This window comes from Aristolochia californica, unplaced genomic scaffold, assembly GCF_029961685.1.
Source record: "Aristolochia californica isolate CCGP_79_NKW_82.1479 unplaced genomic scaffold, dmAriCali1.0.hap1 SCAF_5, whole genome shotgun sequence".
NCBI lineage: Eukaryota > Viridiplantae > Streptophyta > Magnoliopsida > Piperales > Aristolochiaceae > Aristolochia > Aristolochia californica.
Genome location: NW_027182214.1, coordinates 9,311,954 through 9,327,738, shown reverse-complemented (window position 1 = coordinate 9,327,738; position 15,785 = coordinate 9,311,954). Strand labels below are relative to the sequence as shown.

General features: G+C 45.5%; 1 protein-coding gene across 1 annotated transcript; it reads right to left on the bottom strand.

The window, feature by feature from the left end:
• Positions 1 to 647: 647 nt before the first annotated feature.
• On the bottom strand, positions 648 to 1,729 carry LOC137966570 (osmotin-like protein). Its single transcript, XM_068813236.1, has one exon. It carries the CDS (start codon positions 1,617 to 1,619, stop codon positions 855 to 857), a length of 765 nt encoding a protein of 254 aa, XP_068669337.1. The 5' UTR covers positions 1,620 to 1,729; the 3' UTR covers positions 648 to 854.
• Between the last annotated feature and the right edge of the window lie 14,056 nt (positions 1,730 to 15,785).

The following is a 15,785-nucleotide window of genomic DNA, read 5'->3' as shown; positions in this document are numbered from 1 at the left end:
TTAATAAAATTAATAGTTTTAAATTTCAAAGATGAAGATGAAGATAAAATTATCTACACTAATACCTATTTAAAAAATAAAAATAATTAAGATGCATATGATGACAATGAAGATCAAATTTTGCAGTTTGTTGACTAACACCATTGGTAGAGATTTCACGAAGCGCCCGGATGTGATTCCTGAGTGTCCGAAATCAGATCCTCGTGCTTTGCTGAGAAAAAACAAAACCCACCGGCTGCCCTATGTAATAAAGTCGAGAGAAGCAGGGGACGTACTCTGTTTCAGAGCTTCCAGAGGCGTCACCATCTGTTTCAGTTTCCAGTAGAAAGAATAATTATATCACTGAAGTGAAGCTCAAAGCATGTCCAGAAGATGATTCTTTATCATCAATTCAAATTTTGAACCCTCTTTGCTAAATGCCAGCACTTGTTTTTATAACTTTTTACATGTCGTCCTGCTGCGGCCCGTCTCCCCTCCCGACATGTTATCTCGAAACAAAAACCATAGGGACCAATTTCCCATCAACAAATTGGAAAATTATAAACCCTATCCCAAAATAACTATCCTTTTTAACATATTTTTCTGGTCTGCAACCGGTGAAACTTTGCTTAAATCGCGCAATACGGCTTTTGCTTGTACAGAGGGTCTCTTCTGAAAAACAGATTTTATTACTAAGGGTAAAGGGGAACAAGACACGAAACCAGGTACATAAGCAACAGATCTGAAAAGAAGTTACAAGGAAAACGTACGAGTAGTTAATATTAACTTACTAGTTCACTCTACATTTTCTTTTTCATATTCGTCGTAACCTAAGACAGAATGACGGGTAGAAGGGTTTGCTGAGTGAGCTTCTTTCAATGGCAGTAGATGACTTTCATCTCTCTTGGGGAAGCACAGTTGTGAGTAAGAGAAGGACTGTCGTGCGCATAGGTGAATGTAGCAGGGCAAGCGTGCTTGAAAAACTCCGAGTAGGAAGAAGCCCGGCAGGTATTTGGACTATTGTAATGGTTCCTGCAGCACAGCTCGTCTGTCCCAAAGGCCTCGCACCCGCTTTTGCAAGCGACAACGGATCCGCTGCCGTGAGGATCCTTCATGAGCAACGGGGCGGGGCACGACTCCAGCAATTTTGCCCGGCAGCCGACGACCGGGCACTCGCCTTTACCCTCGTGCGGAGTCACGGTCATTGGCACGTTGAAGCCGTCGACGACGCTGACTCCATAGGAGGAGAGATCGTTGGCATGGTGGAAACTGAACTGGGCAAGGGTGGCAGGAGGCTTACCCCCGGCGCCGCCGCACTCCAGTCGGCCGCAGTCTCCGGTGGCGCAGGCGAAGCTGCCATGGTTGTAGACGCAGCCAGTGCGTGCCCAGATGCGGCCGGTCCAGTGGTGAGTGGGTGCCTGGAAGGATCGGTGGGTAAGGGTAGTGAGAGCGAAACCTCCACCCTCCAGCACCTCGTGGCCGGCGTTGGGCTGGATACCTGGCCACACAGTGAAGTTGCAGTTATTGACAACCGTTATGGTGAGGGGAGTGGTGGCAAAGACGGGGGAACGGAGGAAAATGAGTGCCAGAACCAGAAGGGAGGCGATGTGGAAGAGAAGAGAAGAGGGAAGGGGAGCCATGGCAGAGCAGTTGCAGGCTTGCAGTCCAGAAAGGAACGACGCGTGGGGGTGATGAAAGGGGAAGGTGGCTTAAACGGGCTTTTAAAGGGAAAGCTGTAAAACACAGTGGAATTAGTGAACGATGTAGTCCCAATTAATTGGTCGAATTGCTCTGGGATTGATTAGAAAGAGAAGGTCCTGGAGAGTAGCGTAGGGTCTTTAGTAATTAAGATCATGAAAAAGAAAAAGAAAAAGAAAAAGAAAACTCAAGATAAGAACACAGACGACAAACGTGTAGTAAAAAGAGGAAGAAAGATAAAGCTACGGGAAAACCGAGGCGTCAGAGCAACATATGATGAACGACACGCGGGATCAAATTTCAATTCAAGCGCGCGTCCACGTAAGTATTCCTTATGTGTAAACAGGATCTGTCCTCTAGGCTCCCACAACTGCGTCCTTTTTTAGGTGAGACGGGCACCACATTCTGGTTCATGAATCAGGACCCTGCGATCAGAGAGTGATTGACGGCCAAGATCTGTTACTTAATTGATATACATGGTGTAGAGGATTGGTTTACACATGGTCTCATAGTTGCTTTAAAGACCCCCAAAATGAAGTTTTGGAACCGACCCTACCTTAAATTTGGTCTTCAGGATCTTTTTTTGACGAACCTATTTCGCGAAGTCTCCTCTTCGTAGATTTCATTTTTCAATTATAGGTTGGCTAGAAAACGTCTAATCTGCTCAACTAAATTGTTTGCTAGAAATGTGCAAGAGAACGATGCACATTGAAACTAGTAGGGAACCAAAGACGTCGAGGACTGCATACCCTTTGCTTGTTACCTGTTGTTGTCATATTTACAGTCCAATAAGAATCTTCATATTGCATACATAAGGATAGGCTTCCCTGACCGTTTAGGACTAGAGGCTAACTTCAGTTTGCAAAGAAAAGTTACATAGTCATCAATCTTCAATTTTCAACTGCCTTTAACACATGTGGCCAAATGCTCTTTGAAGGATGCAAAATTCTTCATTTTTAATTTCCTTCCTTGGAGCATTAATATTTTTGGTCGCATAAGAAGATTTTTTACCATAGTTCATGAAATTCTTCATTGCATGCTTTTCAACACTTTTTTTTTTTCCCTTTTACTTCTTTCCCTCAAGTTAGGTATCACTCTTTTTTTTTAAGGGTCCTAGCTTACACAAAACAAATATTATGGAAAAAAATACTCTATTAAAAGACACCCACATGTGAAGCAATGACATGGTAAGTAAATAAGAAAAACTTTCATAAAGATGACATAAAATTCTAATTATTCAAGCTAGTGTATATCCTCTTATATCCTTTTCTTTTTGAAGCGTATCACTTTAAGGGCATCGTAGTCATTGTAAACACCTTCCCAAAACTATAAATACAACCTAAAGGCATGGGCTAAAACATTTAAGCTTCTTCCTCTTGGCTCAAATTCGTCCTTACACCTCTCCATTTCTTCCTCTTCTTCTCTTCCTTGGTTTCTTCTTTCCTCTCTCCAAAGAACTAGAGTTCATGTCTTCTCTCCTTCCCTTGAGATCTCTTGTGTTTATGTGTTGCCCTAGAAATCAACATGGTAGTAGAACATACAAATATCTGACATGGAAAAAAGAAGAAAACGAGAAAAATGAGTCTTTTGTTTTTCCTTTTAGTCTTATTCTTTCTCAATTCCTATTTTTATTGGATTTCTTATTCTCTTACTATATGTTTCATTTGGACAATTTTATACTATTAGAAATATCTTTGACATTTAAGGTAGCGAAGGTCAAGCAACAAAAAAGTTTCAACTAATGGCAAAATTTTCAACTTTCTGAGTGGTTTGTACCATCATGACTAAGATTTTATATAGAAAACTCTATCTAAAAAAAAACCGTTTGAGTCTACTCTATCCCAATAAATTATTTCTCAATTTGATATTTCTAGAGAGACAGATCCACATTAGAAGAATCAAAGGTTATGATGGTAGCTTGTGGCATGCGAAAATCCGAACATAAGTAAATTTTCTCTTCCCATAAAGGTCATTGGGTGTGCTTGTTTTGTCCATCTCACATCTCCTCAATAAAAAAATAAACTTGTTCCTCGTTCTATGAAGTGCATTTTCTTGGGCTAATCTCGCACTTTATGTCTCACCATCGGTTGTCTCCCGCATGTTATCAGTTCCTTGCATCTCTTTCTTCCATCTCTATTCCATAGTCCTACCAGGAGGCTGTTAGGTTCCCTCCCCATGGATCGTGTCACCCGGCGATCTCCTCTGGCTTCCAGGTTTGATGACGAAGGAGAGAAGGACTTTGGGTGTTTGGAACGACCAATGCTTGAGATAGAGAGATATGTTGAGCTTTGGAAGGAACTCTACCTTAGGCCTCGTTAAGGAGAGAGTACCTGATCTCGCTAGACTATTTGGAATAATGCTTGCTTCATTTCACATTTCTGTCCTCCTTATAAACAAAGGAAGGGACACATACAAGGTAGGCCAGGACTTGGCCCAATAGCTTGACGCAAAATTACAAAAGTGCCCAATAACTTAACTTGAGATTAACATCAATTAAGTCCTATGCCTAGCAATGACTCTCGATGCTTTGGAGTCCATAACATCACTCCCTTCCTGGAGAAAGAGTTTGTCCTCAAGCTCAAAGTCGGGAAAGTGTTCCTAGAATTCAGCTAACGGTTGCCAAGAGGTTTCCCCCGGATCCGTTTTCGCTCAATGGACGAGAAGTTCCCAACAATCATTGACTTTGCGAGCCTGGTAGACATGAGCTGGAGTGGGCAAGATGCGACCATTGCACAGTGGAGGGAGAGGGGTGTGCAACATTGGCGAATCGCCCTTGAACGGCTTCAGCAGAGACAAATGGAAGACATCATGAATATGGGTGTCGGGCGGTAACTGGAGACGGTAAGCGACGCTGCCGATGCCCTCCAAAACCTGGAAGGGCCCAAAGTACTTGGGGGAGAGCTTGTGACCCTTGGATGCTGCGAGGGACAATTGACGGTACCTGTGAAGACGGAGCCACACATAATTGCCTGGGGCATAAGAGGTCACGGTTGGCTTTGTCATAAAATTTTTTCATGCACGACTGAGCCTGCAGTAAGTTGTCCCGGATATGGGCGAGCATGTGGTCCCGTTCCCCCAAAGCTTGGTCGATGGCAGCCACATGGGAAGAACTAGCAAGATAGGAGACAAGGCGAGGGGGAGGCCTACCATAAACCACCTGAAAGGGGGACATCTTGAGCGCTGAGTCATAGGAAGCATTGTAGTAGAATTCTGCCCACGTGAGCCAATGGACCCAAATCTTCGGATTATCTCCCACAAAGCAGCGCAAATACACCTCCAGTGTGCGGTTGACGACCTCGGTTTGTCCATCAATCTGGGGGTGGTAAGCGGAAGAGAAAGCCAGTTTGGTGCCCTGTAGCTTGAAAATCTCCTTCCAAAAGGTATTAGTAAAAAAAACATCTCTGTCACTTGTGATGGTTTCGGATAAGCCATGAAGGCGCACAATGTTGTCCATGAAAATATGAGCTAAGTGCACCGTTGTATATGGATGTGATAAAGGAATCAAGTGGCTATACTTCGAGAAATGGTCCACCACGACCAAGATGGTAGACTTACTGGACGACTTCGGAAAACCCTCAATGAAGTCCATAGAGGTCTCTGCCCAAACTTGAGTAGGTAGCTAAAGGGGCTGCAGCAAACCCGCTGGTTGGAGAGTGTCGGATTTGTTGCGCTGACTGACCTGGCACGCGAAAACGTAGTCAGCCATCATGCTCTTCATACCTATCCAATAGAAGTCACGACTCAGGAGGAAGTGCACTGCTGGCCTTCGTGAGTACTATCGTGATAGGTGAAAATAATGGTGGGTAGTAAGGACGATGTGGCAGCTAGATAAATTCATTGCTTGTACAAGAGGAGGCCGTCCTGGATGGCCCAGCTGATGTCCAACTTCTGCTGTTCAACGCTCTAGAAGAGGGCGAGGAGGTCCGGGGTCTACTGAAGCTCATCGCGAATAGAATCGAGCAGTAAGAACCGAGGTTGACTGATGGCAAGAAGTTGGGGCTCGGGCACCTCGTGGCGGGACAATGGATCAGTTCCTTTGTTGAGGTGACCTGGTTTGAACTCCACCCAAAAGTCGAAGCCCATCAATTTACTGAGCCAATGTTGTTGAGGTGACGTGGTAAGGCGCTGCTCAGGAGGTACTTAAGGCTGCAATTGTCGGTGCGGGTAAGGAAGTGGTGGCCCCAGAGATATGGCCTCCAATAAGTTCACACTCATATGCCGCTAATTTGTGATGATGAGTGGCCAAGTATTGGCTGGAATACACAATGGGATGTCCCTGCTACTGTAAAACTGCCCGGATGCCTCCCCCGGATGCATCAAATTCAATGACAAAGAGATCCTCAAAATTCGGAAGTTGTAGCATTGGAGCTGATGCGAACACAAGCTTGAGTTGAGCAAAGGAGGATGTTGCTGCCTCGGACCATTAGAATGCATTGCGTTTCAATAAGTTCGTCAAGGGCATGGCTAGCTGACCATAAGCTGGGATGAACTTGCGGTAGTACCTAGATAAGCCCAAGAACCCTTTTAATGCCGTTGGAGGAGGCTAGTCCACAATGACCTGGATCTTTGAACTATCCACCTTGATGTTGGCGGCGGAAATAACATGGCCCAAATACGCTACCTCCGGAGGACCAAACGAGCATTTGGAGTGCTTTAGAAATAGATGGTGGGAATGTAAGAGTTGAAACACTGTGCACAAGTGTTGCATGTGGCTATAGATCAAAATATCATCAAAGAAAACAAGGACATATTTCCTTAAAAGGGGCCGAAATACCTCATTCATGTGGGCTTGGAAGGTGGAGGGGGTGTTGGAGAGCCCAAATGGCATGACCAGAAACTTGAAGTGGCTATGGTGAGTACGGAATGCAGTCTTCTTCACGTCAGGATGGGGGGGGGGGGGGGGGGGGGGGGGGTAAGTCTCAGATCTGATGGTACCCTGAACTCAAATCCAGTTTGGTAAAGAAGTTGGCACCATGGAGTTCGTCCAAGAGCTCATCGACCACGGGAATCGGAAATTTGTCCTTGACAGTGTGTGCATTCAACTCTCTGTAGTCAACACAAAAGCGCCAAGTTTGATCTTTCTTGCGCACTAACAGCACCGGAGAGGCAAAAGGGGTCTTGCTGGATTGAATAAGGCCTTGGTCGAGCCTTTACTGGCATTTCCTCTCAATTTCATCCTTCTGTAAGTGCGGATAACGGTAGGTCCGGACAACAACAGGCTCCGTGCCCAATTTCAGACGTATGCGATGGTCACAAGTCCGGATGGGAGGAAGTGACTGAGGCTCCATAAATAAGTCTCCAAATTAGGTAATGAGGGACTGTAAGGTACTACTGTTCGAGGTGGTTACCTGTAATTGCTGGAGTGTGCAGTGGGAGGGGGCATGAGTGCCATGAAGAGTGATGGCTCGCTTTCAAGAAGTGAAGCTCATCGTTAAGGATGTGAAATCCTATAATATCGGACCCAATTGTTGAAGCCACTTGATACCCAAAACTAAGTCAAACCTGGTGAGAGGAATGACCAAGAATTCTACTACAAATTGATGGCCTTCAATGTCAAAGCGGACTGCTGAACATACACCAATGCTGGTAAGCTTTTCCCCATTCGCCACTGAAACCGAGAGGCCAAAGTTGTGTTGCATGGGTAAGCCCAATTGTTGTGCTGCGGTCTGGCTGAGAAAGTTATGGGTGCTGCCCAAATCAACCAATGCAACTACCAGGAGATTGTGGATGGTGTCGTGGACTTGCATGGTGTTGGTGCTGTGCAAGCCGGTCATGGCATGGAGAGAAAGGGTAGGTTCCTCTACTGCTGGCTCCTCTTCATTTTCTGAATTGTCATCCTCTTCTGGATCGTCCACCTCGAGCCAAAATAGTCCTTTGCACTGATGACCGGTGCAATATTTTTCATCGCAATTGAAACAGAGTCCTTGAACTCGCCATTCGTCCATTTCAGTTTTGGAGAGGCGTTTCATGAATTGGGTGTGTGTGTGTGTGGGGGGGGGGGGGGGGGGGGGGGGAGGCGTTTCATGAATTGGGTGTGTGTGTGTGTGTGGGGGGGGGGGGGGGACAGCTTTGTGGGTTTGTTTGAGGTTGGCTAAATCTCAAAGAGGATTGTGGCGGGCTGGGCCCACGAATCGTAACATATAGGAAGTTTTGAAAATCTTCCAATCATACACAGGATTCTCGGTAGCCCACGAATCGTAACATATAGGAAGTTTTGAAAATCTTCCAATCATACACAGGATTCTCGGTAGCCCACGAATCGTAACATATAGGAAGTTTTGAAAATCTTAGAATCATACACAGGATTCTTGGTTTTAAACTGATGATACCACATGAACGCTTCATCGAACATGTGGAAGGCAGCAAGTGGAACCCTGTGCTCGGTCAGGGTTCGTTGATGCCAAAAGAACTCGTCGCACCTATGCAACCAAAGGAGAGGGTCCGAAGACCCATCATACTTAGGGAAGTCCAATTTGGCAAACCTGGGCACCGACGAATGGCCTGGTCCTTGGACACCCATTGCTAAAGGATGTGGTTGACAGTAATGTGAGGGTGGTGGAGGGGTATGGGATGATGGTTGGGCAGGAGGAGAGGAGGAATGTCCGAGCTGAGCTGTGAGACGAGTGAAGCCTTCATCTATCCAAACCATCAGGTGTTGGACAGTGTCGTTGAGGAAGAGAATTTGTTGCTGCAGTGCGTCAACCTGGGTCTCCATTCCCACACGATTTTCCTCCACCAAATTTCGGATTTCAGCAGGAGAAGAGGAATTGCCAACGGTGGTCCTGTCTAATACCACGATGTTAGGTTCCCTCGCCATGGATCGTGTCACCCGACGATCTCCTCTAGCTTCCAGGTTTGATGACGAAGGAGAGAAGGACTTTGGGTGCTTGGAATGACCAATGCTGGAGATAGAGAGAGAGACATTGAGCTTTGGAAGGAGCTCTACCTTAGGCCTCGTTAAGGAGAGAGTACCTAATCTCGCTAGACTATTTGGAATAATGCTTGCTTCATTTCACATTTCTGTCCTCCTTATAAACAAAGGAAGGGACGCATACAAGGTAAGCCTGGACATGGCCCAATAGCTTGACGCAAAATTACAAAAGTGCCAAATAACTTAACTTGAGATTAACATCAATTAAGTCCTATGCCTAGTAGTGACTCTCGATGCTATGGAGTCCATAACAGAGGCCTTGAAAATTGAGGATGGAAGTCAGCTATGGACGAGGAAATGCAAACCTTATATGAAAACCAGACATGGAACTTAGCACCTTTTCTGACAGGTAAGAAACCCGTGGTTTTAAAGGTGTTTTTACCATGAAACATAATCTGGATGGGTCCATTGCTCACCTTAAGGCCCGCCTCATTGCTAAAGGGTACACTCAATGTTATGGAGTGGATTATGAGATATTCTCTCTTGTTTCCAAGTTAAGTTTGGTACATATCTTGTTATTGCTTGCCGCTAACTCTTCATGTCCCGTCTATCAACTCGATGTAAAAAATGCTTTCTTAAATGGTTATATATGCAAGGAAATTTATATGATTCAACCACTTGGCTGGTTGAGGGGGAGTCCGTATGCCGCTTAAATAAGTCTTTATATGGGCTTAAACAGTCCTCTTGGGCCTGGTTTGATAAATTTAGCCAAACCATACTACGGTTTGGATTTCGTCCGTGCTCAATAGATCATTCGGTATTTATTAAAGATATTATTGAATTTATGAAAAAGAGATATACTTCAATGACTTATCATAATCTTAGTACATGAACCTCTATTTATAATAGAGGAAAGTAGTAGAGTCCAATTATAATTAAACTACCCTTATCTCAATTACACCCAAATTCTAACACTTAAAGATAAGTCATAGAATAATAAAATAACCCAATATAAATAGAAGATTAACATGGCTAAAACACCTTTAAATTGAAATGCTTTTGTGGGTCCATATCTTATGGGCTATGTTATGGACTCCATAGCATCTAGAGTAGCTGGTAGATGTAGATGGTAACTTATGTAATTTTCAGATTTCTCAATTAAGTGGTATTGATGTAATTTCTTTCAAAACTATGGCCTTGTCATTGGCCTTTGTTGGTGTGCGTCCCTAATCTTTTATAGGGACATCATTGAATGAAGAAAGAAAGTATTGAGCAATTAGAGTAAATGAGATCGAGTTCTCTCTCTGACGAGGCCCAAGGTGGAGCTTCCTTCGAACTCTCATTCGTATCAGAAATTGGTCGCTTGAAGAACACTAAATCATCCTCCACAAAGCCGTTCAATCTGGAATTACGTGGAGATCGTCGGGTGACACGATCCATGGTGAGGGAACTCAACAACGTGGAATTAGATAGGACCACCATTGGCGATTCCTCCTCTCTAGCTGATTTGCGCACCTCCATTGACGAGATTCGGCTTGAATCACATGCCCTTCGGACTGACCACGCTGCTATGCACACAAATATGCAAGAAATTAAGGAGTCTCTTCTCCTACTTATCCAACTCTAGGGGCCGCGAGAGGCTCCCCTATCGGGAAGTTCCAACCGCCCTACCGAGCACCCCACTATGCCTCTCCCACCGGTGCCTCCTCTGCACCCCGCCCATCCACCTCTAGGGAGACCTCATGACACCAGCCCTTCCAACGTCCCCAGGTACACCAAATTAAATTTTCCAACGAATGATGGGACTACTGACCCATTAATCTGGTTGCATCGGTGTGACCATTTTTTTTGGCACCAAAGAACCCAACCCAATGAGAGGGTTTCTTTAGCTTCCTTCCACATGCTCAACGAAGCGCAATTGTGGGATACCCAATTTAATTATGAGAATCATGTGTATGATTGGGAAATTTTTAAAGACTACTGTATGTTGAGGTTTGGTCCACCAACACGCATCAATCCTCTCGAGGATTTGGTTAATCTCAAACAAACAGGGTCAATCGAGACGTACCAGAAACAATTTCAAGAACGCCTTGCCTGAGCCAGTCCCTTTGTACGTCCTAGCCAATATGTCCTTTTGTTTACTGTTGGTCTGGTGGAGGCTCTACGCCTCGAAGTGGAATTGAATGACGCTCCATCCTTATCCCATGCTATGAATTTGGCACGTACACTGGATGTCAAGAAAAGGATTATGAAAGAATACTTTGTTAAGCACCTAGCCAATACTACCCAAAAGACTGGCCTGTTAGGAGCGGAAGACATAAGTACTTAACCCAGTACCATAACAGTACACCCCGCCCTCCCGAGCCGACGACCACGGCGGCCTTAACATTGCAACAGGGACCGGGTTAGGAGCCCATACTCCCTTACGGAGCCCCGCCAGAGGCGTGCGGTCCACATACGCACGCGGGGACTCGAAGTAGGGATGTAGCGCCTGCTCTGATACCAAATGTTAAACACCTAGCCAATACTACCCAAAAGACTGGCCTGTTAGGAGCGGAAGACATAGGTACTTAACCCAGGATCATAACATACTTGGTGCGTCGACTACCCTGGCAGAGCCGAGTGACATCGGGTGCTCCCCCAAACCACATCTCCCCTCTGTGCCAAGGGCAACCCCCTTCACATCCATCCGAGACTACCAGGTCCACACCTCTCCCATAGTATATTAAACGTCTTTCTAAATCAGAAATTGATTAGCGAAGAGCACAGAGGCTGTGTTTCAATTGTGATGAAAAATACTTCCAAGGCCACTTATACAAAAGGCTGTTTTGGTTAGAGGTAGAGGATCTCGACGACAGCACCCCACTAGAAGAAGAGGTAGACACAGAAGTGGAAGAACCAGCCATTTCACTCCACACCATGACGGGGTTACACAGTACCAATACTATGCAGATCTACGCGGGCATTCAAAATCTCATGTTACTAGCACTGGTTGACTCGGGTAGCACTCACAATTTCCTCAGGCAACTAGCAGCACATCAGTTGGGCTTGCCACTTCAACACAATTCTTGCAGTTCTGTCTTTGTAGTCAATGGGGAAAAATTACCAGTGTGGAGTTATGTTCAGCTATCACATTCGTTATTGAAGGCTACACCTTATGGAAGATTTTTTTATCATCCCACTTGCTGGGTTTGATTTGGTACTGGGGATTAAATGGCTGCAAAAGTTGGGTCCAATTTTATGGGATTTCAAGTTCCTTATTATGAGTTTCACACAAGATCATCAACAACTCACCCTACATGGTACTCATGCCTCATTATAGTGCACTCTCCAAAATCTCCAAGTTCGGCACTCTGATGATAGTCAGCTCACATCGTTGTTGGCTGAGTTTGATGACTTATTTCAGCAACCTGCTACCCTTCCTCTAATACGGGATTGTGATTTCTGTATTCGGTAAAATTTGGGCACTGACCTAGTAGTGGTGCGCCCCTACCACTACCCACACTTGCAGAAAGATGAGATAGAGTGTCAATGTCAGCTCATGTTAGCTCAAGGCATTATTCAGCCTAGTCACTCGCCATTCTATTCGCTAGTGCTGTTGGTAAAAAAACATGATAATTCTTGGCGCTTTTGTATGGATTACAGGGAGCTCAATGGCCATATGGTAAAGGATAAATTTCCCATACTGGTGGTGGATGAACTGTTGAACGAGCTACATGGAGCAGAATTATTTACGAAGCTGGACTTGAAATCAGGCTACCATCAAATTTGGGTCCACCTGGACGATGTGGAGAAAACTACTTTCCGTACACACCACAGTCATTTTGACTTCTTGGTGATGCCCTTTGGTCTTTCCAACGCCCTGTCCACCTTACAAACAGTGATTGATTGACCTACTCCGCATTCGGTCATGACTTTTAAGATGGTTTCTAGGCCTTTCCGGCTATTACAGAAAGTTTATTCGTGACTATGGCCAGATAGCAATGCCGATTACAAACTTACTCAAGCGGAATGCCATCACATGGACGGAGATTGTAGATTCATCATTTCACCAGCTGAAACAATCCTTAGCTTCTGCATCGGTTGTCCAACTACCAAAATTTGAAGACCAATTTATTATTGAATGTGATGCTTCCAGTGGGGGCAATGGCACATTATTACAGCAGCATAGCCACCCCATCGCCTACTTCAGCCGCCACCTGGCCCCGCACCACCACAAATTAGCTGCATATGAAAGGTAACTCATTGGCTTAGCCAAAGCCATTCAACATTGGCAGGCCAATCTTTGGGGTCGACACTTTTTGATCCGGACAGACCATTGTAGTTTGAAATACTTGTTGGAGCAATGTATCACTACTTCACCCCAACAACATTGGCGGAGTAAACTGATGGGATTTGATTTCAAGGTGGAGTACAAACCAGGCCACCTTAACAGGGGCGCAGATGCACTATCACGTAGGGATTTTTTGGACCCTCACCTACATGCTATCAGTCACCCGCGGGTTCTTTTGGTCGACTCCATAAGAGGTGAAATTCAGAACCATCCCGAGCTCATAGACGTGTACCAGGAGATTGAGCAACGCACTCTGGACAGCCATTGGGAAATTCAGGACCGCCTCATCTTGTATAAGAAACGCATTTTTCTCCATCACACGTCCCCTCTACTCAACAACATTATCTCTTCATTGCATGATAGTACTCATGAGGGCAAGTAGAAAACTTATTTTCGTATTAGTAGGGACTTCTATTGGAGGGGCATGAAGCATATGATCGCTGATTATGTCTCGGCGTGCCAAGTTTGTCAATAGAACAAAGCGAAATCCCTACACCCGGCTGGCCTGCTGCAACCTCTTCAACTACCTTCCCAGGTGTGGGTAGATATATCCATGGATTTTATCGAGGGCCTTCCCAATTCTTTTGACAAATCTATTATCCTGGTAATGGTGGATCGGTTCTCCAAATACGGGCACTTCCTACCCTTGGGGCATCCGTATACAGTGACACATGTCGCCCAACTTTTCATGGATCAGATTGTACACCTGCATGGCCTACCCGAATCCATCACAAGTGACAAAGATCCTATATTCACAAGTACCTTTTGGAAAGAACTCTTCAAATTATAGGGTACCAAATTGGCCTTCTCCTTAGCCTTTCACCCTCAATCCGATGGCCAAACCGAAGTGGTGAACCGCACTCTTGAGATAAATTTGAGGTGTTTGGTCGGGGATACCCCCAAATGTTGGGTACGCTGGTTAGCATGGGTAGAGTATTGTTATAACACCTCTTACCATACAACACTGGGCACCACACCATTCAGGGTAGTCTATGGGCGTGAACACCCTCGGATCCTATCTTATGATCCTGGTTTGTCTCGCGTGCCGGTGATCGACCAAGCTTTGGGGGAACGGTATACTATGCTTTCACAGGTCAAGGCTCACTTGCAGAAAGTGCAAGACACTATGAATCATTACTATGACAAGAGACACATTGACCTTTCTTTTGCTCCGGGCGATTATGTTTGGCTGAAACTTCAGCCTTACCGTCAGCTATCACTTACAGCAACACGACGACACAAACTTTCTCCCAAATATTATGGCCCTTTCCAAGTATTGGCTCGTATTAGCAGTGTGGCATATCGTCTACAACTCCCACCAAAAGCCAGGATACATGTTGTATTCCATGTCTCTCTCTTGAAGCCATTTCGGGGAGACTCACCCATGCTACACACGCCCTTGCCTCCAGTGCATGAAGGTCGTGCTCTTCCTTCTCCCAGTGAACGTTTTGCAGTCTTGTCGCGTTTAGGAGTCATGGGAGCTTTTAGTCCAGTGGGTTGACGCAGATATGCTTGAAGCCTCCTGGCAACCACTCAAGGAATTCAGGGCCCTTTACCCCACCTTTGAGCTTGAGGACAAGCGCTTTCTCCGGGAGGGGGGGGGGGGGGGTGTTAGGCTCTCTAGCCATGGATCGAGTCACCCGGTGATCTCCTCTAGCTTCCAGATTGAATGACGAAGAAGGGAAGGATTTGGGGTTCTTGGAACGCCCAATGATGAAGGGACGTGAGCCTTTGAAGGAGCTCCAACCTTAGGCTTCTTTAGAGAGAGTACCTGATCTCATTTAGACTAATTGATTAATGCTTACTTCCATTCAATCACTTGATGCCCTAAATAGATCAGGGAAAACATCAAAGGTTCTATAATTATAATTAGACCCTTATGGAACTTCAAATTACAATTAAACCCATAAGGTACTGAAATACAAGTTTACTCCTTCTCTTCTCTTCTCAGGTTAGCCACTCTTGATGCTATGGAGTCCATAACATCACCCCCCTCTTGAAGAAAGAGCTTGTCCTCAAGCTCGAAAGTGGGGAATAGAGTTTGGAAGGACTCGAGTGTCTCCCAAGAGGCTTCTATTAATTCCTCGTCAGTCCACCGAACGAGCACTTCCCAAGCGTTGTTAACTCGCCTTGCTTGAAGGATCTGTGCGGGCGTGGGCATGGACCTGCCATCTTTGAGCGGAGGCAGAGGGGTATGCAGCAGTGGTGAGTCTCCCTTGAACGGCTTGAGAAGGGAGACGTGGAAGACGTCATGGAGCTTGGCGTCTGGTGGTAATTTCAAATGATACGCCACAGTGCCAATACGGTGAAGGACCTGGAATGGCCCATAAAATTTTGGAGAGAGCTTATGGCGTTTGATGGCTACAAGAGATAGTTGGCGATATGGCTGAAGTTTGAGCCAAACAAATTCTCCGGGTGCAAAGGAAAGGGGACGGTGTCCTTTGTCATAAGTATGCTTCATTGTGGCTTGTGAACGTTGTAACTGAAAGCGGACTTGAGCAAGCATTGCATCTCTATCTGCTAATGCTTGGTCCAATGCCGCTACCAGAGAAGACCCCGGTTCATAAGAAAGTAGGCGCGGAGGTTCACATCCATAATCAACTCAAAAAGGGGTAGTACCCAGTGCGGTGTGGTATGAGGTATTATAACAATACTTCGCCCATGCTAACCAATGAACCCATTGTCGGGGCGTGTCCCCCTCAAAGCACGGAAAATACATCGCCAATGTGCGGTTAACCACCTCTGTCTGGCTGTCTGTTTGAGGGTGGTATGCTGAAGAAAAAGCTAACTTGGAGCCATGGAGCTTAAATATTTCCCCCCAGAATTTACTGGTGAAGATAGCATCACGGTCGCTAGTGATGGTCTTCGGAAGGCCATGGAGGCGGACAATATTATCCATGAAGA